The sequence below is a fragment of the Filicampus tigris genome, chromosome 1, assembly GCF_054856515.1.
Source record: "Filicampus tigris isolate MCC_2025a chromosome 1, RoL_Ftig_1.0, whole genome shotgun sequence".
NCBI lineage: Eukaryota > Metazoa > Chordata > Actinopteri > Syngnathiformes > Syngnathidae > Filicampus > Filicampus tigris.
The window spans coordinates 29,819,452-29,843,171 of NC_141217.1; the positions used below are offsets into that span (position 1 = coordinate 29,819,452).

Below are 23,720 nucleotides of genomic sequence, written 5' to 3' on the forward strand. Positions count from 1 at the left end.
CCTTAATACATTAATGAACAAATGTGCTGCTCATTTAAAAAAAAAAAATATAACGTAATTTAAAAAATAATAATAAACACCATAACAGTGTGTTATCACCATGAGAAGAATGTTTTAGCGACAAGCACCGCCTTTTTCTTGACTAGCGACTCGGTAGTGCTGTGTCTATGGCAACGACGCGCCGAAACATGCCGCACGAAGTCAATCGGGATACAGTCGGTCGATAAATAGTGAAGCGCTGCAAACACTGTGAAAGAAAAGGTACGTTATACATGGTAAGTAGCCTCATATTCATGGGACGCCACAATCTCAATTGTAGATAAAAAAAATACCTCTGTACGATCTGTTCTTAAGGAATAAAAACAAGAACAATAATTTGTTGTTAGAAATGTCGGAGAAGCAGAGACAAACAACAACTCACAATCAACTTTTGGAACAACGATGGAGGAAAGTGCAACAACAGCGAATCCATTTACCAGTGTATGTTTCCAGTTCATTTATCATTATTGGCAAAAGTCTCTCTCTCTCTCTCTCTCTCTCTCTCTCTCTCTCTCTCTCTCGCTCTCTCTCTCTCTCTCTCTCTCTCTCTCTCTCTCTCTCTCTCTCTCTCTCTCTCTCTCTTTCAAACTTTTAGGATGACTTTCAAACTTTTAGGATGGATACAAAATACACAGTGTCATTGTGCTGCACACAGACTGTCGATCATTTTGCAGGCCAATTGGCTTCCTGCAAAGTGCCAGCTGCATGGCTGTGTCCCAAGCAGTGGAAGCTTACAAACAGAACAAAGATATGGGGAGAGTTGTGCGCAGCCCATCACCAGAGCCGCAATTCCCTCCAAGTGTAAGATGTATCTCCCAACTGTATTCTGACAAACCAATGTTCACACAACCGTCACAAATCATACATGAAAATAATTTTTTTAAAAGCTATTTAATATATTAAATTTCAATATTTGCATTACAGATGCAAAGTGAGGAGCGGAAGCACAGAGTGAGTTTACTTTTTGAAAGCGAATTGCAGTTGTGGAGTAATGAGTGATCATTCAAAAATTTTATTCACCTACTGTATTTCCTTGTGTGCAGATGAACTACATATTCTTGAAGCAGTGTGTAGAAAGCCGCCCAGTCATTCCATTCCCGCAGGAGTGGTTGGACTCCATCGACCGTCAAATCCCTCCTCAACTTAAAGACAGTCCTCAGAAAAACAAACTCCTGCACCAGCTGTTCACGGAAGTCAGCGACAACTTCCATGATGTTATCATCAAACACACAGGTATTGACAATTAGAAGTGTGTGCTGTGTGTACACTTACATCTGAATAGTGTAAGCCTGAAAACACCACAAATCACATGCATTCATTTAAGTGGAGACATTCCTGAAGGATCCAGAATATGAAGAACCTGCTCTGGAAAAGCAGACGTCTCTTCCACTTGAGTGAGTGTTTTATGACCACATGCACATAGCCATCAATTGAGTTTGTTTGGCATCTTCATAAAATGATTTGCTTCTGTAGTATTCTTGAACATTCCCAAACACGACGCGAGACCTTTGTCACAAACCGGAAGCTGATGAAGGCAAATTTGCACATTTTACATCCCATAATGCAAACTGTTTTGGAAATTGGACACGCAACCTTTTCTTCAATGGCCTTGGTGGATCTGACAGGATATAGGTATGTATACGGCCTGAATAGAAAAAAAACGTCAAAGAAGCAAGTACCCGCGCTGTTGAACAAAGTTGTACATTATTGTTGTTCAGGGCTTTGGGACCTGTTGATGGCAAAGCGTTGCATAAAAACCTGGCTGCAGAATGTGAGACAGCTGAGGAACACATCATGAATACCTGGTTCCCTAAAGTCATCAATTTACTGACAAGTCCAAAAACACTGAGTTCAGTGAAAGAAAATGTCATGGAAGCCTTCTTTGATTGCGCATGCACCCTCATCTCCAATCAGGTGGAGTTCTGCCACCATACATAATCCAACATTCTTTGTCTTTTTACAATTTTTCTTTGGCTTCAGTTTTCCACAGATTGGTCCATTTACTTCATTAACACAGTCTGCACACTTTCTCCTCTATGACAAATGTCTGTCCTATTTGTCCTTTCCAAATTCCCAGCTGAAAGTTCTGCTTCAGAGGAGTGTGGAAGGGTTTGTCTACCCATTTCAGCCAGACAACTACCACTTCTTACCAATTTTTCATATGTCCCTGACATTTAATGACGAAAAGATGGGAATGTACCCCACCTTACAGGAACTTGAAGCAGATGTTTTTGCAATTCTTAATGTCATTACAAACACACTACAGGTGAGCTCACGTGTCATAGATCTTTTTGGGTCAAATCCTCCCCACCCCAATCAGCATATTTAAGTGTATTTAGAGATGGTTTTTGATCCACAGAAAGTGCAGACGGTTCAGTCGTGGCTGTCAGAATCCACATCTGCATTTGTGGATGCCAAGGCCCCTGACCATACGCTTGCATGGGCTCATTTCACCGTAACAGAAACTGTGCGCAAGAATCTAGAAGAGCCTGATCGATACTTTCAGAATTATGGTGATGAAAACATAGGGCCCTATTTTTGTCCCCAGCACAAGTCTTGCACAAAGCGCGGTCTAACTGTGCGCATGGGTGGAGTTTTATGTCTTTTGGTATTTCCTAGAGGTGCACAGTTAAAAATGGGCATTTGCTCCGATGTGGGAGTGAACATAGCCGACTTACTTCCCGGCCAATGGAGGCACGGCCTCTCATTCCCTTTAAATTCAGCGCATATGCCCGAAGTATCAACTGACTCGCTGTTGCCCATGCAGGAGATTGAAGCGCACGAAGTTCGTTTAGAAGGAACTTCAAAAAGATCTCCACTTACAGAAGATGTAAAGTTGGCCGCTGTGAAGTGGGCACTTGGAGACTGCCTTCCCTAGTTGTGCGTCTGTGACAACACCCCTCTCCCGTAGTGTGCTGCGGGCAGGGGGGTGCTTTTAAAAATAAATTAATGATGAAATGAATAATAATAATAATAATAATGTATTCAGTGTACTGATTTCTACAATGATTCAGAGGGTTTGATACATGCTGTTGTTCACATCTATTAATGAAATACGATAACATCCACCACACACATCCACAGAGCTCGGAATCTGTCAGTCTGCGCCTCGATCAAATCCACCCAAATCACGTGACAGGCCCTGCGCCACAACTTAGATCTTTTTTGCTGGTCTATAGATCAGTTTATTTACTTACTGCTACCAAATTGTAAGGTGCACCGTTGGCATTTTAAAGAAAATGCACTTGGACGTCCAGCATGGCGCAGTGCGGTCTGCCAAATTCCAAGGTAGCTTGCAACGGCACGAAAATTAAGATGTGGCAGTTTTTACTCCCGAGTGGATGTGTGCTGTCTACAAAAATAGAGCCCATAAATAAAAAATCAAGTATTATTTTAGACAGAGTATGTTTTTCTGACATACAATTGTTTTGTAGTTGACAATTATGACTGGCTAGTCAATGGAACTGCTCAGGCTCGAGTTGAGACCTTTTTGGAAGAAACCCACTCATTTTCTGATTATGTTCAGGTGAGAATGATAACTTCAGAAGTGTACTGGGCCGCACCTTCCTGATGAGTGTTGGTGTGTGATCTAACTGTGCTTTCCAGTTAGTAGAGGAGTTCCGTGACTTATCAAGGAAACTTGGCAACTTCCCAGCCAAAGTTCACTTTCCAATGGTCCAACTGTATTGTGATGAGTTGAACCAGGGACTTTCTAAAAAAGCAAAAACATGTGCTGAAATACTAATCAGCAGCATGAAAATTAAGCACACTCAGCAACATCTACAGTGAGTCTTTCATTTTAAGTGGAACGTGTCCCTCCATGGTGAACAGGGCTCATTTACTGCATATAATTGTTTTGTTTCTTTTGAAAGGATTTGCTCAGATTTTGAAACGATCCGAAGAAATGTTTTGAATGCGCCAGAGACTACAGATGACATGGCCAAAATTATTGATTACATTGAAATAACTAAGACACAGAATATCGCACCTCTTCATGAAAAGATAACGGTAATATTCACAGTTGTGTTAGTGATTTTACAATCCCTAAAGCTTCTTTGTTAATTTATTTAGACCTTCGAATGTTTTGGCTCTTATCATCTGACAGAAATCCCACAGCAGACTGAGCTACCTTCTAGATGTCCATATATTTGAACCTGAAGATCTACAACTCCATTCTACAGTCTTTATGTGGCCGTTGAAAATCCAAGAGGTGTTTGAACTCAGCGATGAGGTAATGCTCCTGTCTGAGTCGACGTGTATCATGGTAGTGTTCTTTTCAAGTATGATCATAGAATGGATATACTGTATGTGTTTTCAGGTTTTGCAGGAGGCCAAAAGGAAAGGGGAACAGGAGATGCTTGCTAAAAGAGAAAGGGTCAAGGTTCATCTGGCCAAGTTGGAACGAAGGGTTGACGAGTTCCCTTACTGCTCTGAGCTTGATATGATGCAGCAGGTACTGTGAATTATTTGTGCTCCCGCGGTTTGGAGCTTGGTTTACAAAGGGAGCTGACCAAATATTTGAACTATTATTCAAAGCACTTGCCTCATTCATCTCTTCATCAGTGAAAATATAACCTCTTCTACAGGGTATTAAATATGGTAATACCCCAGGAGAGAAGTGTAATAAAAATGTACACCATACTGATCTGATAAGAATCAGGTCATTTGCGAAATTTGGAATTTTATAAACTATATGTAAACAATATTTTATTTTTGCAGTACCTAACAGAAGTCAGGACAGTTCAGAACCTTCTTCAAGAAGTTGAGGAAACAATCACTGACATCCACAAAGACGAGGTGTTTCATCAGTGGGAACTAACATGTTACCCGGAAGTCGAGGTCATCAGAGACAGTGTTGAACAGTACCAGAAGTTGTTTGGACTGCTACTAAAGTGGCAACGCACAAAGAGCAGGTCTGCCTTTAGTCATGGGTTACATTTTGTGATTTGTTTAGGTATTGCATCTAATATTTTCCCTGGGAACAGCTGGATGGATGGTGCTTTTGCAGACCTAGATGGCGAGGGAATGGAGATAAAAGTGGATGAATTCTTCAGGGAGATCTTTAAGATGTTGAAGCACTTCCAGCAGAGGAAGAGCAAGAGTAAACAGGGTACTAAAAAAACAAGTGGACTGTCCAGACAACGGCACGGTGAAGAAGATTCAAACAAATATGACAGTCCTTCAGTCTTGTGCTCAACTGTCTTAGAGCAGATCAAAGAGTTCAAGGTATTCAATACATCTTTTGTTTAATGTGCTCATTAAGGATCACGGTCATGATTTCTAACTTCAAATTATTATTGTTATATAATAGGAGCACATCCCTTTAGTGTCAGTCCTGTGTAATCTGGGCATCAGAGATCGCCACTGGGAGCAGATGTCACATATCATTGGGTATGATCTCACTCCTGATGCTGGTACAACACTACGCAAAGTTCTCAAACAAAACTTGACTCCATACCTGGAAAAGTTTGAATCAATTAGTGCTGCTGCTAGTAAAGTAAGGATTCCTTTTTTTTTTCTCCCCCCAAACAATAAGTTTCATAACATGTTTCCTACTTAATGCATCTATGTAGGAGTTTTCCATGGAGAAAGCCATGAAAAGCATGGTGACTGTTTGGGATAGTGTTTCTCTCCAGCATCAGCCTTACAGGGACACTGGTGTGTCCATTTTGACTGCTTTGGATGAAATTCAGGCAATTTTAGATGACCAGATTGTGAAAACTCAGACAATGAGGAGTTCACCGTTCATCAAACCCCTTGAGAAAGAGATCAAGGTTATATAACTGTATAATGACACTATGTACTATAAAGACTGTTATTGTAAATGTTTTTCACCAAACTGATCTGTGATTTAGATTTGGGAGGAGCGTCTTCTTCATATCCAAGAAACCATTGATGAGTGGCTGAAGGTGCAGGCTCAGTGGCTCTACCTTGAGTCCATATTCTCGTCTGCCGACATCATGCAGCAGATTCCAGAAGAAGGGCGACTTTTCCTAATCGTTGACAAAAACTGGAAGGAGGTCATGCAGCACTGTGTTAAGGACTCAAAGGTCACTCTCAGCATAAGTTGATAACTATAGCCTTCCTATGGTAGGGTTGCCAACCGTACCTTGAAAAACGAAATTGTATCGTATTTAGAAATGTAAGTACACGTCCCATATTGAGTTGGGACTCACTTTGTCCCATAATATCGTGAGAGTCAAGTATAGTCTGTAAAATGTTGATGGAATTAATGAAAAACAGTTACATTTAAATGACCACTTGTGGTAACGGTCCTAGGACATCCCCTGCTCTGTGTCCAATGAGCTGACAGCACATTCATACACAAGTATAATGATACAGAATCCGCTTATCTTACTGGGTGAGCGACTGGCAGCAGCAGTCCTCTTACGGAGAAAAAAAAACCATTTATCTTTTATGAATATTAATTGGATAAATGTGCGAAACAAATGTTCTGCCGACCTAATTAAAGTTGAGCTCATTGTGAGCCAGTCGCCTTGACTATGACATGTCTTGCTCAGAGTTTTACTCTGCAGTAGTCAAAGACAAACCACTCCTCGCTGCAGCAAGATCTCAGAAGAAATATAAAAGGAAAAAATAGGCTCTCTCCTCATAATGTGGCATTGAGCTGTTCATAAATTATGAATGTGCAGGAAAGGTTTCTGTTTGAGGGATATTCATTTTGATGAGTTAATTTTGTTAGTTTGTATTATACTACATTTCTGGATAATAACTTTTTTATGTATTCATCCATCCATCCATCCATCCATTATCCAAACGGCTTCTCCTCACAAGGGACACAGGCGTGTTAGAGCCTATCCGAGCTGTCTACGGGCAGCAGGCACGGTACACCCTGATCTGGTTGCCAGCCAATCGCAGGAAACACACAAAAGAACAACCATTCACGCTCACAATCATACCTAGGGACAATTCAGAGTGTTCAATCAAACTAGTATGCATGTTTTTGGAATGTGGGAGGAAACTGCAGTACCCAGAGAAAACTCACGCAGACATGGGGAGAACATGCAAGCTCCACACAGGAAGGCCACATTCGAACCGACAACATCTGCACTGTGAGTCGGACGTGCCAACCAGTTCACCACCACCTCCTCTCCACCACCCCAGTTCACCTCCTCTCGGGTTTAAATAGTTAAACATTGTTTCACCCACCGAAAAAAATAAGTAAAATCAAATTTTTTTTATATAGCACTTTTCACACATAGGCTGCAAGTTAAAGTGCTGTACATTAAAAACGTCAAAATACAGCATAAAAAGAGAACTCGCTCCCGCCTTCCCTCCCTCCCTCGCAGTATACACAAAGACAGACATCCACAAGCACACCTGCACTCACTCACTCACACACCCATACACAAACACACACACATATAACCTTAAAAAGAGGCATGGCAAGACAGAGAGAAACCATATAAAGAAAGAGTACCCAAGGGAAGCTGGTCCACACTGAGAGGAATGACAGGCCATGGCCACGGGTAGCACCATCACCTCAGAGACCCCCGGGCCACATAAACCGGGGCAGCCCCTCAACATGGCGCAGGGAGGGCAGCCACACCTCCCAGCGTGGAAGCCCCCCTTGAGGAAACACTGGAGGTAAAACCTAGATGAAGCTAAAAGAAAATGAACACGAAGCTAAAAAGACAAAGCAATAAAAGAAGCTAAGAACTTTAAAACAATAAGATTGGATAAAAAGAGTAAGAGACTAAGAACAATTATTTAAACGCCAAACTAAAAAGGTATGTCTTGGGCTTCCCCTTAAAAATATCAACGGTCTCTGCGGACCTGACGTCCTCTGGCAGGCCATTCCAAAGTTGAGGACCAAAATGACTGAATGCAGCCTCGCCATGGGTTTTGGTCCTCACCCTAGGAGTAATTAAAAGGCCGGTGCCAGAGAACCTCAGGATCCGCGGGGGTTAGTATGACAAAAGCAAGTCAGATAGGTAAGATGGGCCAAGACCATTGAGACATTTATAAACTAATAAAAGTACCTTAAAATTGACCCTGAAACACACGGGCAGCCAATGCAGCGATTTTAAAACTGGTGTAATGTGCTTCCGCCCTCTGGTTCTCATCAGCACCCGAGCGGCTGAGTTCTGCAGTAGTTATAGGGAAGAAATACACTTTTTGGGGAGACCAGAGAGCAGGGCGTTACAATCATTTAAACGACATGATATAAAAACGTGCATCAGCACCTCCGTGTTAGCCTGAGAGAGAAACGGGCGAGAAAATCAGGAAGGTTAAAGGCAGTCAGGTAGGCTGTCTCTGCCGATGAGGTGGAGGTGTCCCTTAATTATTTTTCAGAGAGTTGGCAACCCTATCCTATGGTTAATGGTCTACTGATGACAACAATTATGAAATTGTCTTCTCCCAGCTTCTGGAGGCAACCTCAATGCCTGGGCTACTAGAGAAACTACAAGATTCCAACTGCCACCTAGACACCATCATGAAAGGAATAAATAACTACCTGGAGAAAAAGCGTCTCTTTTTTCCAAGGTGACCAACACAACATCATTTTCTTTAAGTTGGACCGTATTTATAAATCCAAAATATTATTGATGACTGTGGTATTGCTGCTTATCACCCAGGTTCTTCTTTTTGTCCAATGATGAAATGCTGGAAATTCTTTCTGAGACCAAGGATCCACTGCTTGTACAGCCGCATCTGAGGAAGTGCTTTGAGGGTATTTCCAAGCTAGACTTTCTACCAAACCTTGATATACAGGTAGGCATTCACACAGTGTACTTACTACAGTACATGGCAACAAGACATTCGGTTGATACTTTCCTCAGATACTGACTGTTTTTCTTTTTAAATCAGGCCATGTACAGCAGTGAAGGGGAGCGTGTTGCCCTAACCCAACTCATATCTACAGCTGAGGCCAACGGAGCAGTGGAGAAGTGGTTGGTGCAGGTGGAAGACTTGATGATTCGCAGTGTCAAGGATGTAGTGGATCGCTCCAGAATGGTGAGATGACTTAACTGAAATAAACCACAGGTCAGAGATTTTTTTCCCATGAAAATGCAAACAAGGTGAGTGAATGCAAAATACAAGTCAGTTGTAGTAGAATGCTGTCTTGACAGTCCTATGCTGAAGCTCCACGAAATCAGTGGGTGAAGGAGTGGCCCGGGCAGGTTGTGTTATGTACCTCACAAATGTTCTGGACTCTGGAGGCACATGAAGCTATCAGGGGAGGGATTCAAGTAAGTAAGGTTTTTGAGAAAATATATTTTACATGAAATGAAAACGTTATTCACCTGCACAAATTGTGATCAATTGGTCTGACTTTTGAGCAACTGACCTTATTTAGTGACATCTTCAAGCCAATTAAACAAGAAATGATGCCTCTGACTGCCTCTATAGGGTGTGAGAAACTACTTCCAGCAACTCCAAATACAGCTGAATGACATTGTGGGGTTGGTGAGAGGGACACTACCCAAGCAAACAAGGATTACTTTGGGAGCACTTGTGACAATTGATGTCCATGCAAGGGATGTTGTTATGGAGCTAATTGAGCACGGTACCTTATGGCACAAAGGCCTACATTCACTATGCTGTTGCTGTTTTACCGTTACTCTGTTAAAACAAAATACAAGTGTGTGTACATTCATTATTTATAGGTGTAGAAAATGAAAGTGATTTCCGATGGCTAGCACAGCTTCGTTACTACTGGAGCAATGGGGATGTACGAGTACGCATCATGAACTGTGATGTTAAGTATGCCTATGAGTATCTAGGGAACTCTCATCGACTGGTCATCACCCCACTGACTGACAGATGCTACAGAACTCTGGTATAAAAAACACAGTGATTGACAGGAGTGTTTCTTGATTTTGTTTGTCAACAATTGTTTATGTTCCCGTGTAAAATTCCCTCCATATATTTACAGATTGGCGCTTTTTTCTTAAATTTGGGTGGAGCACCTGAGGGTCCAGCTGGAACTGGAAAGACAGAAACCACCAAGGATCTAGCCAAAGCATTAGCTGTGCAGTGTGTGGTCTTCAACTGTTCTGATGGACTGGATTATCTTGCTATGGGCAAAGTAACATCAGACAACAAAAAGTCATATCAGATTATGATTTCTGCTTCTGACAAAGCTCTTCATGTTTTTGTGCATTTTCCAGTTTTTCAAAGGTTTGGCTTCATCTGGAGCATGGGCTTGCTTTGACGAATTCAACCGTATTGAGCTTGAGGTCTTGTCTGTAGTAGCCCAGCAAGTCCTCTGTATCCAGAGGGCTATTGAAATGAATTTGGAGTACTTTGACTTTGAAGGAACCATGCTTAAACTCAACCCCAACTGTTTTGTGTCCATCACAATGAACCCTGGTTACGCAGGGCGCTCTGAACTCCCTGACAACCTTAAGGTCTTCTCACTTAATCAGTTACAATGCATGGGCTATTTTATCGCAAATTGTGTAACAGAATATGGTTGTTTGGAGTTAATAGCATGTGACTGTGAAATTAATCAACATTATTCGATAACAACTTAAGTTTTTCTGTTTAGCTTACCGTGGCCTTTTATCTGTCTCAGGTGTTGTTTCGAACAGTGACCATGATGGTCCCCAACTATGCTCTGATAGCAGAGATCTCTCTCTATTCATATGGATTCCTCAATGCCAAGCCACTGTCCATCAAGATTGCAATGACTTACAGGCTCTGTTCAGAGCAACTTTCCTCCCAGTTCCATTATGATTATGGCATGAGGGCTGTCAAAGCTGTACTTGTGGCTGCGGGCAATCTCAAGCTCAAGTATCCCAATGAAAATGAGGACATACTGGTATTTGTGCTGGGCTTTATACAATCAATGATTTTTCCCCACACTCCTTTTGTTTTGTATATTGATGGAGTTTTTCTGTGTTAACGTCTAGATTCTGAGGTCTATAAAAGATGTTAACGAACCTAAGTTTCTTTCGCATGATATTCCGCTATTCATTGGAATCACCAACGATTTGTTTCCTGGGATTACTCTTCCTGAGGCTGACTATGAGGTAAGATGCGCCAATGTCTCACTTATCGACTCTCAAATCTCTATATGCATGCAGATCCATGCTAGACAGTACAATATATATACAGTAGTATGTGCTGTATATTACATGCAATCATGTCTTCGGCAGTTATTTTTGGAAGCTGCTCTGGAGTGCTGTGAAAAGCACAATGTTCAGTCAACACAGATCTTCATAGAAAAGATGATCCAGACATATGAGATGATGATAGTCCGGCACGGGTATGCTAATTTTAGAATTTCAGGTTGCCTCATTTGGATGTGTTTTGTTTATTATATTGGACTAGAGAGTATTGTATCCCGAATTGGATCAACTTGGCATTGCATTAGGGTAAAACATTTATGCTTCAGGTTCATGCTGGTGGGAGAGTCATTTTCTGGGAAGACTAAAGTGCTGCATGTTCTTGCTGACACACTGATTCTGATGAATGAAAAAGGCTATGGAGAGGAGGAAAAGGTCATTTTCAGGACATTGAACCCAAAGGCGATCACCATGGGACAGCTCTTTGGACAGTTTGACCTTGTTTCTCATGAGGTGGGAACTTGGATCTATGTTTTTAAAGTTGAAATCGTCTTATTGTATTCCTTTTGTTTTCTCTCTCTGTTTTAGTGGACAGATGGTATTGTGGCCAACACGTTTCGCGAGTATGCATCGGCTGAAACGCCAGACCGTAAATGGGTAGTGTTTGATGGTCCCATAGATACGTTGTGGATCGAAAGTATGAATACTGTGCTGGATGACAACAAAAAGGTATATACACTATTTGTAATGAACATAAAGTACAGTCATGTGATTTGGATCGTGATTTGTTACGAACATCTCTATTGTTTGTATTCACATCACAGTTGTGTCTGATGAGTGGAGAAATTATCCAGATGTCCAATCAGATGAGTCTAATTTTTGAAGCGATGGATCTCTCACAGGCCTCTGTAAGTTTGGAGTTACTGAATAACTTGCAAATGTGTTTCAAATAATGTTACAACAGATTAAACTATCCAAAGGGAATTAGCACTCAATCCAAGTCTAATGCAACAATGCCAAGCTTTGAAAAAGTGTCTTTCCCATGGCAGCCTGCCACAGTCAGTCGATGTGGTATGATCTACATGGAGCCTTCTCAATTGGGCTGGGAGCCTTTAGTAATCTCCTGGATGAACACACTGCCTAAGGTTTTGAAAAGTCCTGACCATAAAAGTCTGCTGCTAGAACTCTTTCGCTGGCTGCTGCCACCTGTCTTCAGGCTGGTGCGTAAACACTGCAGAGTAAGTATTACCAAACCCCGGAGAATCCGAGATGCAAAAACCCAAAAATGAGTTTTCAATCATTCAGAACAGACATGAATATTGTAATTTCATGACTTTATTTTTGACAGGAAGTTGTGCCCACAACCAACTGGAACACTTCTGTGTCCTTATGTAGACTGTTTGAGATGCTGCTAATAGGACCACTAGAGATGGAGACAAATGATAAAACTATTAGAACCTGGATCTTGGTACAAATATTTATAATTTTAATATTATTTATAAACTTTTCCAAAAATACCCTGAACGGCATATTTCCAATACATACATACTGTACATTTCATTAGGCTTTTGTGTACTAGTTGTCTCTTTTGGTGTTGCAGGCAGCCTTTTCCTTCTCCCTAGTATGGTCTGTGGGTGGCAGTTGTGATTCAAAAAGCAGGGAGAAGTTTAGTGAATTCATCAGGGATACAGTGTCTGGAAGGACGGCCGATCATCCAGTTCCTGATATTGTGGGGAAATGGGAGTGCCCAATGGATGAGAAAGGCCTGGTGTATGATTATTTCTATGAGGTACCACTGAATTACATCGATCAGAAACTTTTGTCTTTCAAATCGGTACTTTATAATAACTCTGGTGCAGTCTAATCTAATATCTTGTTCAGTTTAAAGGAAAAGGCAAATGGGTTCACTGGAGTGATGCCATCAAAAGTGTCAGCCTAGGGGATAAAACCACCAAAGTGCAGGACATCATTGTTCCCACCATTGACTCAGTTCGCTACACCTTCCTAATGGACATTTGCATCACCTATGGAACGTATGTTAATATCTTCACAGACATATGAATGGTATGTATTTGTCAATTTTGTTAACTGTTTCACTATCTTTTTCTCTGCTCAGGCCTTTGCTGTTGGCTGGCCCTACTGGCACTGGAAAGTCAATGTATGTCATGGAGAAGTTGATGAACGGTCTGGACAAAGACCTCTTTTTACCCCTCTCCATTAATTTTTCAGCCCGCACCACTGCCAACCAAACACAGGTCAGGTGGAACCACTGATGAATATGAATGTTCTTACAACTTTGACTGGCCTCATTCTCTACTCTTTGTGATTTCCAGAACATCATCATGGCCAAATTAGATAAGCGACGCAAAGGTGTGTTTGGCCCGCCCATGGGAAAGAAATACCTCATATTCATAGATGATGTGAATATGCCAGCACTGGAACAGTTTGGAGCTCAGCCTCCCGTGGAGCTTCTTCGACAGTTTATGGATCACAAGATGTGGTATGAGCCATTGCCAACTCAACACCAAACAAAGAAGGACATTGAACGGAAGAGGATAAAATACATTGTTTGACTAATCCATTCTTTTCTGGCAGGTATGACCTGAAGGATACTTCCGGCATCAAATTAGTTGACATCCAGGTCATTACAGCAATGGGTCCTCCTGGTGGTGGCAGGAATGCTGTGACATCTCGCTTCCTGCGCCACTTCAACATTTTTAGCATCAATTCTTTCAGTGATGAGACCGTGGTTCGCATATTCTCCATTATGGTGGCATTCTATCTCAAGAACAATGAATTTGCACCGGAATATTTTACTATTGGCAGCCAAACGGTGACAGCAACTATGGATGTGAGTCCACCGAATAGGACCAATACATTCACATGTATCGACAAACACTTACCTTTCCAATACTTGAGTTTTCCAAATGTGTTTTCAAAGGTCTACAAGCAAGCCATGGAGAACTTGCTTCCAACACCAGCCAAGTCTCACTACACGTTTAACTTACGCGACTTCTCACATGTTATACAAGGTTGCCTGCTTGTAAAAAGCAAATCTCTGGAGAACAGACGCTCTATGATTCGCCTTTTTGTCCACGAGGTCTTCCGTGTCTTCTATGACCGTCTGGTGGATGACAAGGATCGAGCATGGTTCTATCAGCTGATGACCAAAATCCTCAAAGATCACTTCAATGAAGAATTCAACCAGGTGTTCGATCACCTGAAACAAGGCAGTAAAGTATGTTGGCTTGCATTTTTTGCTGTTCTCATTGTGGATTTAAATCTAGGTTGCTCATCCCTGTCTTTATTTATGATGCCTGAGATCAGAATATGTGATGTTTCTAAAAATAAAACGTAAGGTTACTGGTAAATGTAATTTTAATTTGGTATGTTCTTATTTGTCAGTTGGCCGAGCAAGACATGCAGACTCTGCTGTTTGGCGATTACATGAACCCCGATCTTAAGGCTGATGATCGCTTGTATGCTGAGGTGCCCTCAATAGAAAGCTTTGCTGAAGTGGTGGAGTCATGTCTTCTTGAATACAACCAGATGAACAAGACCCGCATGAATCTCGTCATCTTTCGGTATATTTTAATCATAACACCGTTGCAGGACTAAATTAAACCCAATGATATATGTATGATATTAAAAACATCTGCCTTCATTTTTTAAGTGTACTCATAAAAAAAAAAAAGGTTTTAATAAATTCACAATTAAATGTTGCCGACATAGCATTCTTAATTTTTTTTGTCTGATATAGCTATGTCTTGGAGCACCTGTCCCGTATAAGCCGTGTGTTGAAGCAGCCAGGAGGAAATGCCCTACTAGTAGGAGTGGGAGGCAGTGGTCGCCAGTCCATCACTCGTTTGGCTACTTTTATCGCCAAGATGAATCTTTTCCAGCCTGAAATCTCAAAGAACTATGGCATGGTTGAGTGGAGAGATGACCTCAAGGTTAGCGCTGTGCTTGTTATCTGTATATAGCACTTGTTTTTTTGTGGTTTGGTCATGGGGTGTGATGTGGCACATTTTATCTTGATATTGCAGAAGCTTCTCAGGGATGCAGGGGTAAAGGGTCAAAGGATCGTTTTTTTGCTCACTGATGCTCAGATCAAAGATGAGGCTTTTCTTGAAGATGTGAACAGTGTCTTGAATACAGGAGAGGTGCCCAATCTGTTTACTACGGATGAGAAACAGGATGTCATTGAGGTATGATATGAATTAAAGTACTTTGAACTACTCAGTATTATGTAATTGTCGAAATGTTTTTTTTTCACATCGCCATTTTTATAAGCATGATAAACCAATACAAGTACTGTACAATGTTCACAATCAGCACACTCACATGTATATTTATGTATGTAATCTCATTCTCTTCCCATTTCCAGGCAGTGCGTCCCATTGCCGAAGTGAAGAATAAGAGTGTGGAGTTGAGCTATTTGATTCTGTTTGCCTACTTTGTGGCACGCTGCAAGGAGAACCTACACATCGTTGTGGCTTTCAGTCCCATTGGCGAAGCCTTTCGCAATCGCCTGAGACAGTTTCCGTCCCTTACTAATTGTTGCACCATTAACTGGTTCCAGGTATTAATGCATGATAAACTAGTTTTTGCTGATGTTTGAAACAAGTCATGGTACACAAAATTGGGAAAATGGTAAATATTTTTTGGGGGTAAGCGTCACATTTTTGTCTGAATGCCTGACAGCCTTGGCCGGACGAGGCTCTTGAGCGAGTCGCCAACTCTTTCCTGAAGACGTTGGAGATGAAAGATAATGAAAGGATGGAAATCATACCCATCTGCAAAACATTTCATACCACTGCAATTCAGCTTTCAGAGAGGTATACAATACAAGAGACAGGAGCTTTAAAAGTAAGAATTCATAGTCGATCAGCTTCTGGCTGGACCCTTTCTTTTGCAGATTCCGCTCTGAGCTAGGTCGCCATAATTATGTTACACCCACATCTTACCTTGAGCTCATGGCATCTTTCAGTCACCTCCTTACTACGAAAAGAGATGCTGTCATGAAGGCAAAGAAAAGATACACCAATGGTTTGGAAACATTAGCCTTTGCCGAATGTCAGGTACATGATATGCTACAATTTGATTTGATTATTTCCCTCCCAATCACCAATATTAAACGGCTTTGTGCCTCTTAAGGTTGGTGAGATGAAACTGGAGCTGGTAGACTTACAGCCAAAACTTGAAGAGGCACAGATAGAAAACAATCGAATGATGGAGGTAAAGAGAACTAGCACCAATTGCATTTTATAAAAATCTACACAAATATACTGTCTACTGTGATGACATGTAGGTGATCGCAGTGGAGTCTGTTGAGGTTGAAGCTACGAGTAAACTTGTGCGTGTTGAAGAGGAGGCCACAGCTGTTCAAGCTGCTGAGGCTCAAGCTCTGAAGGATGAGTGTGATAGTGAATTGGCTGAGGCCATCCCTGCCCTGGAGGAATCAATCACAGCTTTGAACACCTTAAAGGTGAGAACCTTCTGAAGAGAGTAAATTTTGCCTCCTCTTTGACCTTCACTAACCTGCTTGATTTCAGCCTGCTGACATAACTGTTGTAAAGTCCATGAAAAACCCTCCTGATGGAGTAAAGCTAGTGATGTCAGCTGTGTGTGTAATGAAGGGAACAGCTCCAGATAAAGTGACAGATCCTGCTGCATCTGGAAAAAAGGTTTGTCTTGATATAAATACATCTCCAATGGCAAAAAAACCAACGTTTTTTAATATGCATATCAGCAATCAAACCATGGCATTTGTTTTACCATGATATGTTCTTAATTGCCAAGGTTTTGGACTACTGGGGTCCAAGCAAGAGGCTGCTAGGGGACATGAACTTTTTAAGGGATCTTAAAGAATATGATAAGGACAATATTCCTGTGAGTTGCAATAAATCGTCTGACTGCAATGCGATAAGACGATACCTTTAATACATCTCTCCCCTATCTTTCTTACAGGAGGAATCAATGCAAAAAATCCGTGCTACATACATGACTAATCCTGACTTCAACCCTGCTAAGGTGGCAAAAGCATCCTCAGCAGCAGAAGGCCTTTGCAAGTGGATCAAAGCAATGGAGTCCTACGACAGGGTGGTGAAGGTGTAACTTAGCTTCTTTTTCTCTCAAAAATGAAATGCGATTGTGCATTTAGGTATACTCAACTCTGTGCTTTTAGATTGTGGCTCCCAAAAAGGCCAAACAAGCAAAGGCTCAGGCGACCCTGGCTGCTGCCATGGCCACACTATCAGAGAAGAGAGCCCAACTAAAGGAGGTTATGGACCGTTTGGCTGACCTGCAAAGAATATCTCAGGAAAAGACAGAGGAGAAGGCCAAGCTGGAAGCCCAGAGGGATTTGTGTCAACAAAAGTTGGAGAGAGCTGAGAAACTCATCGGTGGTCTGGGTGGGGAGAAAACAAGGTGATGAATGGCTCAACATTTGAATTTATGGGAAGAATTATAACAATGGCAGTAGGTAAGTAAACAAGGTTTTTCCTTAGGTGGTCCAAGGCTGCTGAAGATCTGCAGAGCACATACGACAACCTTACCGGTGATGTCCTTATCTCTGCTGGTGTCATGGCCTACCTGGGCGCTTTCACTGCCAGCTTCAGGCAGGACTGCACTAGTCAATGGATCAAATTATGTCAAGTAGGTATTGTAATTCCTTGATTGACACACAAAGTATTTCACTTTCATTCCTGACATGTATGGTTGTCCTCATCATTGCATTTCTCTAGTCTAAGAGCATTCCATCATCAGATGACTTCTCTCTCAGTAAGACACTGGGCGATCCCATTAAGATTAGGGCATGGAATATCGCCGGCCTTCCCACTGACTCTTTCTCGATTGACAATGGTGTCATTACCAGTAATTCACGCCGATGGTGAGAAACTTTTGTACTGACTATGGAAATGCAATGGCTGCATTGCGCAGCACTGCTATCTTGAGTCAATTACAAAGCCAGTCAGAAGGAAGAGTACACATATTCTTTCTCTGGCATTATAGTATTGTGAAACACTTAATCATTCAGGCCTGTCCTCATGTATCCCTGCTCTTTCAGGCCTCTGATGATTGACCCCCAGGGTCAGGCCACAAAGTGGGTGAAGAATTCTGAGAAAGAAAACAAGTTACACATTATCAAATTAACGGATGATGACTACATGAGAACTTTGGAAAACTGTATTCAGTTTGGAAGCCCCTTGTTGCTGGAACATGTAGGAGAAGAGTTGGACCCCTCACTGGAACCTCTTCTCCTCAAGCAAACCTTCAAACAAGGTGCCAAAAATGTGGCACGGCTGCAAAAAGGGCACCTGAGATTGATAAACAATGTAAAAACTATAATTGATGTCATGCTTGTTTCGCCTAGGTGGTGTGGAATGTATAAAACTGGGGGAGAGTGTGGTTGAGTACTCCCCCAAATTCCGCTTCTACATTACCACAAAGCTGAGGAACCCTCATTACCTACCAGAACTGGCCACCAAGGTGTCTTTGCTCAACTTCATGATCACCCCAGAGGGCTTAGAGGACCAGCTGCTGGGGATTGTAGTTGCCAAGGAAAGGTACCATACTACATGTTTACTGAGCCTCCACTCAAATTCTTGGGTCTCTTCATCAAAGCTTTCTTCTTCTACATCTGCTTTGCAGGCCAGAGCTTGAAGAGGAGAGAAATGCACTCATTTTACAGTCTGCTGCAAATAACAGGCACCTAAAGGAAACTGAGGACAAGATCCTTGAGACTCTTTCGTCCTCAGAGGGAAATATTTTAGAGGATGAGAGTGCTATTCAGGTCCTAGACTCTGCAAAGATCATGTCCAATGAGATTACAAAAAAACAAAAGGCATGTACTATTTTCAACATGAGTTACTGATTTACTGAGTTACTGTGTTACTGATGTAATGGATTTCTTCTTTGACTGCAATGTCTCAATGAATTCTCCAGATCGCAGAGGAGACTGAGATCATGATAGCCGAGTCTCGAGAGTGTTACAGAGCTATTGCCAAGCATTCGTCCGTCCTGTTCTTCACCATAGCTGACCTGACCAACATAGACCCAATGTACCAGTACTCTCTCAGCTGGTTTGTCAACCTCTATATAAACTCTATTCAAGAAAGGTGAGTGATATACAATCTTTTTCTGGAAAGAGTGCCATGGGATCATACAGTATGATGACATTTATGAGCCTTTTTTTATTGCCAGCTACTGCTGAAATTTCATAATGCTTGCATGGGATCATAAATTTATATACAGTATACTTCAAGTCTCATTAGTGGTAGATGTTACCGTGTGTTACTGAACATTAAGGTAGTTAGTGAATCCTTTTGAAGTCATTTAAGGTTTGAAGACGCCAGTTGTAGTTTTGCAGTTGATTATCTGACACCAAGCAACTGGAGTGTTCTGAACTGAAAAGCCGTTCCTGTTTTTATGTAGTAAAAAGTCCAAGATCCTGGAAAAAAGGGTCATGTACCTGGTCGATCACTTCACCTATAACTTGTTCTGCAATGTCTGTCGCTCTCTGTTTGAGAAGGATAAACTTCTCTTCTCCTTCATCCTCTGCTGCAATCTGCTTCTGTGAGTGTCACAAACCATTTCGGGATGAGAAATGACTTGTTTGGATCATTCTTCTGCCTGGTGTAAATAAAACAAATACTGACATTTCCTTCAGAGCAAAAAGTGAGATTGAGTACGCTGACTTGATCTTCTTGATGACGGGAGGCGTGGGCCTGCAGAACACCCTTGCTAATCCTGATCCTAGCTGGCTACAAGATAAGAGCTGGGATGAGATTTGTAGAGCCAATGAGCTTCCTGGCTTAAAAGGACTGAAGTGAGAAAACAATTCAATATTTATTTCATTGTTGTGATTTCTTTTGGCTGTAGAGTAAGGATAGTATTAAACAGGTTTTAAATTGTTGCACCTTAATTGTGTTTACTCCACAGAGATGCTTTCATTGCAGGCCCAGAACTTTTCAGGCCTGTTTTTGACAGCAAAGAGCCTAGTAATGTCCCTTTGCCCTCACCCTGGGGTGATAAACTCAATGAACTCCAGAAGATGATCATTGTTCGTTGTCTCAGGCCTGACAAGATTGTGCCAGCTGTAAACAAATATGTAATAATTAAGCTGGGGAAAAATTTTGTTCAGCCGCCTCCCTTTGACCTAAGCAAGAGCTACATGGACTCTAACGCCACCATCCCGCTGGTGTTTGTGCTTTCTCCTGGTGCTGATCCCATGGCTAGTAGGTTCTGCAGTTTACTTATGAAACTTTATGTAGCACTGACACTCAAAGATTCATGACACATTCACGCTTCACAGGCTTACTGAAGTTTGCAACGGACAAGGACATGGGTGGGAACAATTTCCAGTCCATTTCTCTGGGGCAGGGCCAAGGACCCATTGCTTCCAAAATGATATCTACAGCCATGCAGAATGGGACGTGGGTGTGTTTGCAGAATTGTCATCTGGCTGTGTCTTGGATGTCTACCCTGGAGAAGATCTGTGAGGACTTTAGTCCTGCAACATGCCACGAAGACTTCCGACTTTGGCTCACAAGTTACCCTTCGCCCAAGGTAAAGTGCAACGTGACGTATGCCAAACTGTACAGCAATTTGGTTTTATCTGGTTCGAGGCCTGAGGCTGGCTCCTCTCTGAAACCAGTTTCCAGTGACCCTTCTGCAGAATGGAGTAAAAATGACAAATGAGCCCCCAACAGGACTGCGATTAAACATACTGCAATCGTACATGTCAAATCCTGTTTGTGACCAAAACTTCTTCAACAATTGCACAAGTAAAGAACTGGTGAGTTAGGGGGTGCTGATTAAACGGGTTGGCCACATTGCAGTAAACACAGGTTCATTTCTTAAACCAGTTCAACTGTATCGGCTCTTAGGTCTGGGAAAAACTCCTATATGGCCTGTGCTTCTTCCACGCGCTTGTTCAGGAGAGAAGGAAGTTTGGCCCACTCGGCTGGAATATTCCGTATGGCTTCAATGAGACTGACCTTCACATAAGTATCAGACAGCTCCAGGTAATCATTCCCACTCATAAAATTGTTCCTGTCACATGCATCCTAAGGCATGTCCTCTGTCTTTCTCTGTAGTTGTTCATCAATCAATATGATGAGGTGCCCTTCGAGGCCATAACTTACTTGACCGGAGAGTGCAACTATGGAGGCCGCGTAACTGACAACTGGGATCGGCGCCTCCTGAACACCATGTTGGCTGACTTCTACAACAGGGATGTTGTGGATAAACCTTCTTATCCTTTCTCTCCAAGCGGTGACTATGTTGCCCCGCCTAAATCTTCCTATGATGACTACCTGCGATTTATCAAGGTAAAGTGTTACATCATACTACATGTAGTCAGTAGTGTGAGTGGTTGGTTTGAGTTTGCGAGCCTTTCAAACAGCGTAACAATACCTTTACGACGTACCAGGAGCTTCCAGTCAGCCAGCACCCAGAAATATTCGGAATGCACGAAAATGTGGATATTTCAAAGGACCTGCAACAGACCAAGCTGTTGTTTGATTCGCTGCTTCTCACCCAGGGAGGTGGCTCTAAGGGAGGAGGTAGCTCTGGGAGTGATAATGCGCTGTATGACATAGCCAATAACATTTTCTCTAAGGTATGATGGAAATATCTTTTTATTTGTCCCTCTCCAAGAGTTGTAATGACATGCCATTTTTAACTGTTAAATTTTGTTTTAAGGGAGTGGGTGTACATTTGGATTGAGAAATATGTATATAGAATAAAATTGCAAAAGTTTTCCCATTTACGTCATAAATTTTAGAAGTAATAATAGCGTTTATTTTATCCCATCAGCTTCCAAATAATTTTGACATCGAAGTATCTCTCACGAAGTACCCAGTGCTCTACAAGGAGAGTATGAACACTGTGCTTGTCCAAGAAATGGAGCGCTACAACACGTATGAGCAAACACACATAGAATGTGAAGTAAAGTCAAACACCTCATCTGACCTGTGTTTCCTTCTCAGGCTTTGTAGTACCATCCGGGTGAGTCTTCAGAACCTGCTAAAGGCCCTCAAGGGTTTAGTGGTGATGGATGCAGAGCTGGAGGGAATTGCAAATAGTTTGGCAGTGGGCAAGGTTCCAGAGCAATGGGCCAAACGCTCGTACCCAAGCCTCAAGCCCCTGGGCAGCTACGTTAATGACTTTCTCGCAAGGCTCAAGTTTTTGCAGGTGAGTCACAATTGTCTTGAAATGAGAATATCCAATCCATTCTCATATGAATTCTATATTCCTATAGGACTGGTTCAACACTGGTAAACCCAGTGTGTTCTGGCTGTCAGGATTCTTCTTCACCCAGGCCTTCCTAACGGGAGCAATGCAGAACTACGCCAGAAAATACAATGTTCCAATTGATCTGTTGGGCTTTGACTTTGAGGTGAACACACATTTTTTTTCTCCACAATCCAACAGTCAGTTATGATCTTAAATACTTATAACATACTCTTTCGAGCCATTCCATGTATGATGTTGTAATTTGATCCTTCAGGTTTTACCAGTTGCTCAGTCAGACACGCCTCCAGAAGATGGTGTCTACATTAATGGATTGTTTCTTGATGGAGCTCGATGGGACAAAAAAAGGTAGAGGGAACCACAGAAGGGTCTTTTACAACAATGAGCATTATTTGAAGTACAGGACAACCTCTTGAAAAGCAGCCTAAAAATCAAATTGTGCTGTCTCTCTCATCAGTGGAGTTTTAGTGGAGCAGTATCCCAAAATCCTATTTGACACGATGCCAATTATCTGGATAAAACCCAGTACGTATGCATTTGGATGTACAATAAACAGACATTTTCTGTTTTTATGCCCCCATGAACTTAACCTTTCTTACTTCATTTCATTGTTGTCAGTCATTATATTTTCTTTTCCTCGTTTTCTCCACCATGCAGCAAAAGACATCCCAGATGAGTCTGCCAATCGCTACATTTCTCCTCTCTACAAGACAAGCAAGAGGAGGGGCACCCTGTCTACAACAGGACATTCCACCAATTTTGTCATTCCGGTGTTGTTGCCCACCACCAAGCGCCCTCAACACTGGATCAAGCGTGGTGTGGCGCTACTCTGTCAGCTTGATGGCTGAAAGGATCATCGGCTGTCACAGATGATTTGTTCAGACTTTAAATACAGTACAAATAAAGCATATATGAGTATGTGAGTAACTATATAAGTGCAAGCACACAAACATCAAATCAATGCTTTCTAATACAGCATTCATTTTAAAATAAAAGTATGACCAAACTTAACATAACTTGTTTTTGTTTAACCAAACTGGTGTTACTTGTTATGATGCAAATACAGTAAACCTAGGATATTTCGGTTGACAAAATATAGATGAGCAATGGTAACAAATATTCAGAGGTGGGCAATCGGTCACTGAAGGACCCCCATTTTTCTGATGATTGATGACTGACAGGACACTTTTAAAAATTGACGGACTAAGCACTGACGGAAGTGGATTTTCATAAGTCAGAGTAATCATCAGTAACCGGGTCAAGAACCAACAGACCTCTCAGCAGAGGTGGGCATTTTACCTTTTTGTCAAGCCTGAGCAAATAGTAATCGCCTATCAGTCTATCATTTTAAATGCGCTTCCATCAACCAACGGGAATCAAATAAAG

General features: G+C 41.9%; 1 protein-coding gene across 1 annotated transcript; it reads left to right on the top strand.

Moving 5' to 3' along the window:
* Nucleotides 1–180: 180 nt before the first annotated feature.
* Nucleotides 181–22,686, top strand: LOC147153499 (dynein axonemal heavy chain 12-like). Its single transcript, XM_086045722.1, has 72 exons — nucleotides 181–275; nucleotides 387–480; nucleotides 714–840; nucleotides 964–990; nucleotides 1,083–1,272; nucleotides 1,364–1,433; nucleotides 1,513–1,671; nucleotides 1,758–1,953; nucleotides 2,117–2,305; nucleotides 2,399–2,552; nucleotides 3,474–3,565; nucleotides 3,646–3,824; nucleotides 3,912–4,047; nucleotides 4,145–4,270; nucleotides 4,358–4,492; nucleotides 4,759–4,952; nucleotides 5,025–5,265; nucleotides 5,351–5,536; nucleotides 5,613–5,813; nucleotides 5,895–6,089; nucleotides 8,426–8,547; nucleotides 8,640–8,775; nucleotides 8,872–9,018; nucleotides 9,135–9,254; nucleotides 9,415–9,571; nucleotides 9,672–9,844; nucleotides 9,941–10,093; nucleotides 10,176–10,415; nucleotides 10,583–10,828; nucleotides 10,920–11,039; nucleotides 11,166–11,275; nucleotides 11,405–11,588; nucleotides 11,664–11,804; nucleotides 11,900–11,983; nucleotides 12,125–12,313; nucleotides 12,424–12,543; nucleotides 12,676–12,864; nucleotides 12,957–13,108; nucleotides 13,192–13,330; nucleotides 13,409–13,575; nucleotides 13,671–13,926; nucleotides 14,017–14,313; nucleotides 14,481–14,659; nucleotides 14,836–15,028; nucleotides 15,122–15,283; nucleotides 15,463–15,657; nucleotides 15,780–15,913; nucleotides 15,994–16,156; nucleotides 16,233–16,313; nucleotides 16,387–16,563; nucleotides 16,631–16,762; nucleotides 16,878–16,967; nucleotides 17,046–17,186; nucleotides 17,263–17,504; nucleotides 17,585–17,732; nucleotides 17,822–17,967; nucleotides 18,145–18,359; nucleotides 18,451–18,643; nucleotides 18,729–18,921; nucleotides 19,023–19,195; nucleotides 19,512–19,652; nucleotides 19,747–19,905; nucleotides 20,019–20,314; nucleotides 20,392–20,645; nucleotides 20,734–20,874; nucleotides 20,966–21,103; nucleotides 21,176–21,409; nucleotides 21,511–21,699; nucleotides 21,897–22,000; nucleotides 22,070–22,274; nucleotides 22,342–22,479; nucleotides 22,591–22,686. Exons 2-72 carry the CDS (start codon nucleotides 389–391, stop codon nucleotides 22,684–22,686), a joined length of 11,583 nt encoding a protein of 3,860 aa, XP_085901848.1. The 5' UTR covers nucleotides 181–275; nucleotides 387–388.
* The last annotated feature ends 1,034 nt before the right edge of the window (nucleotides 22,687–23,720 follow it).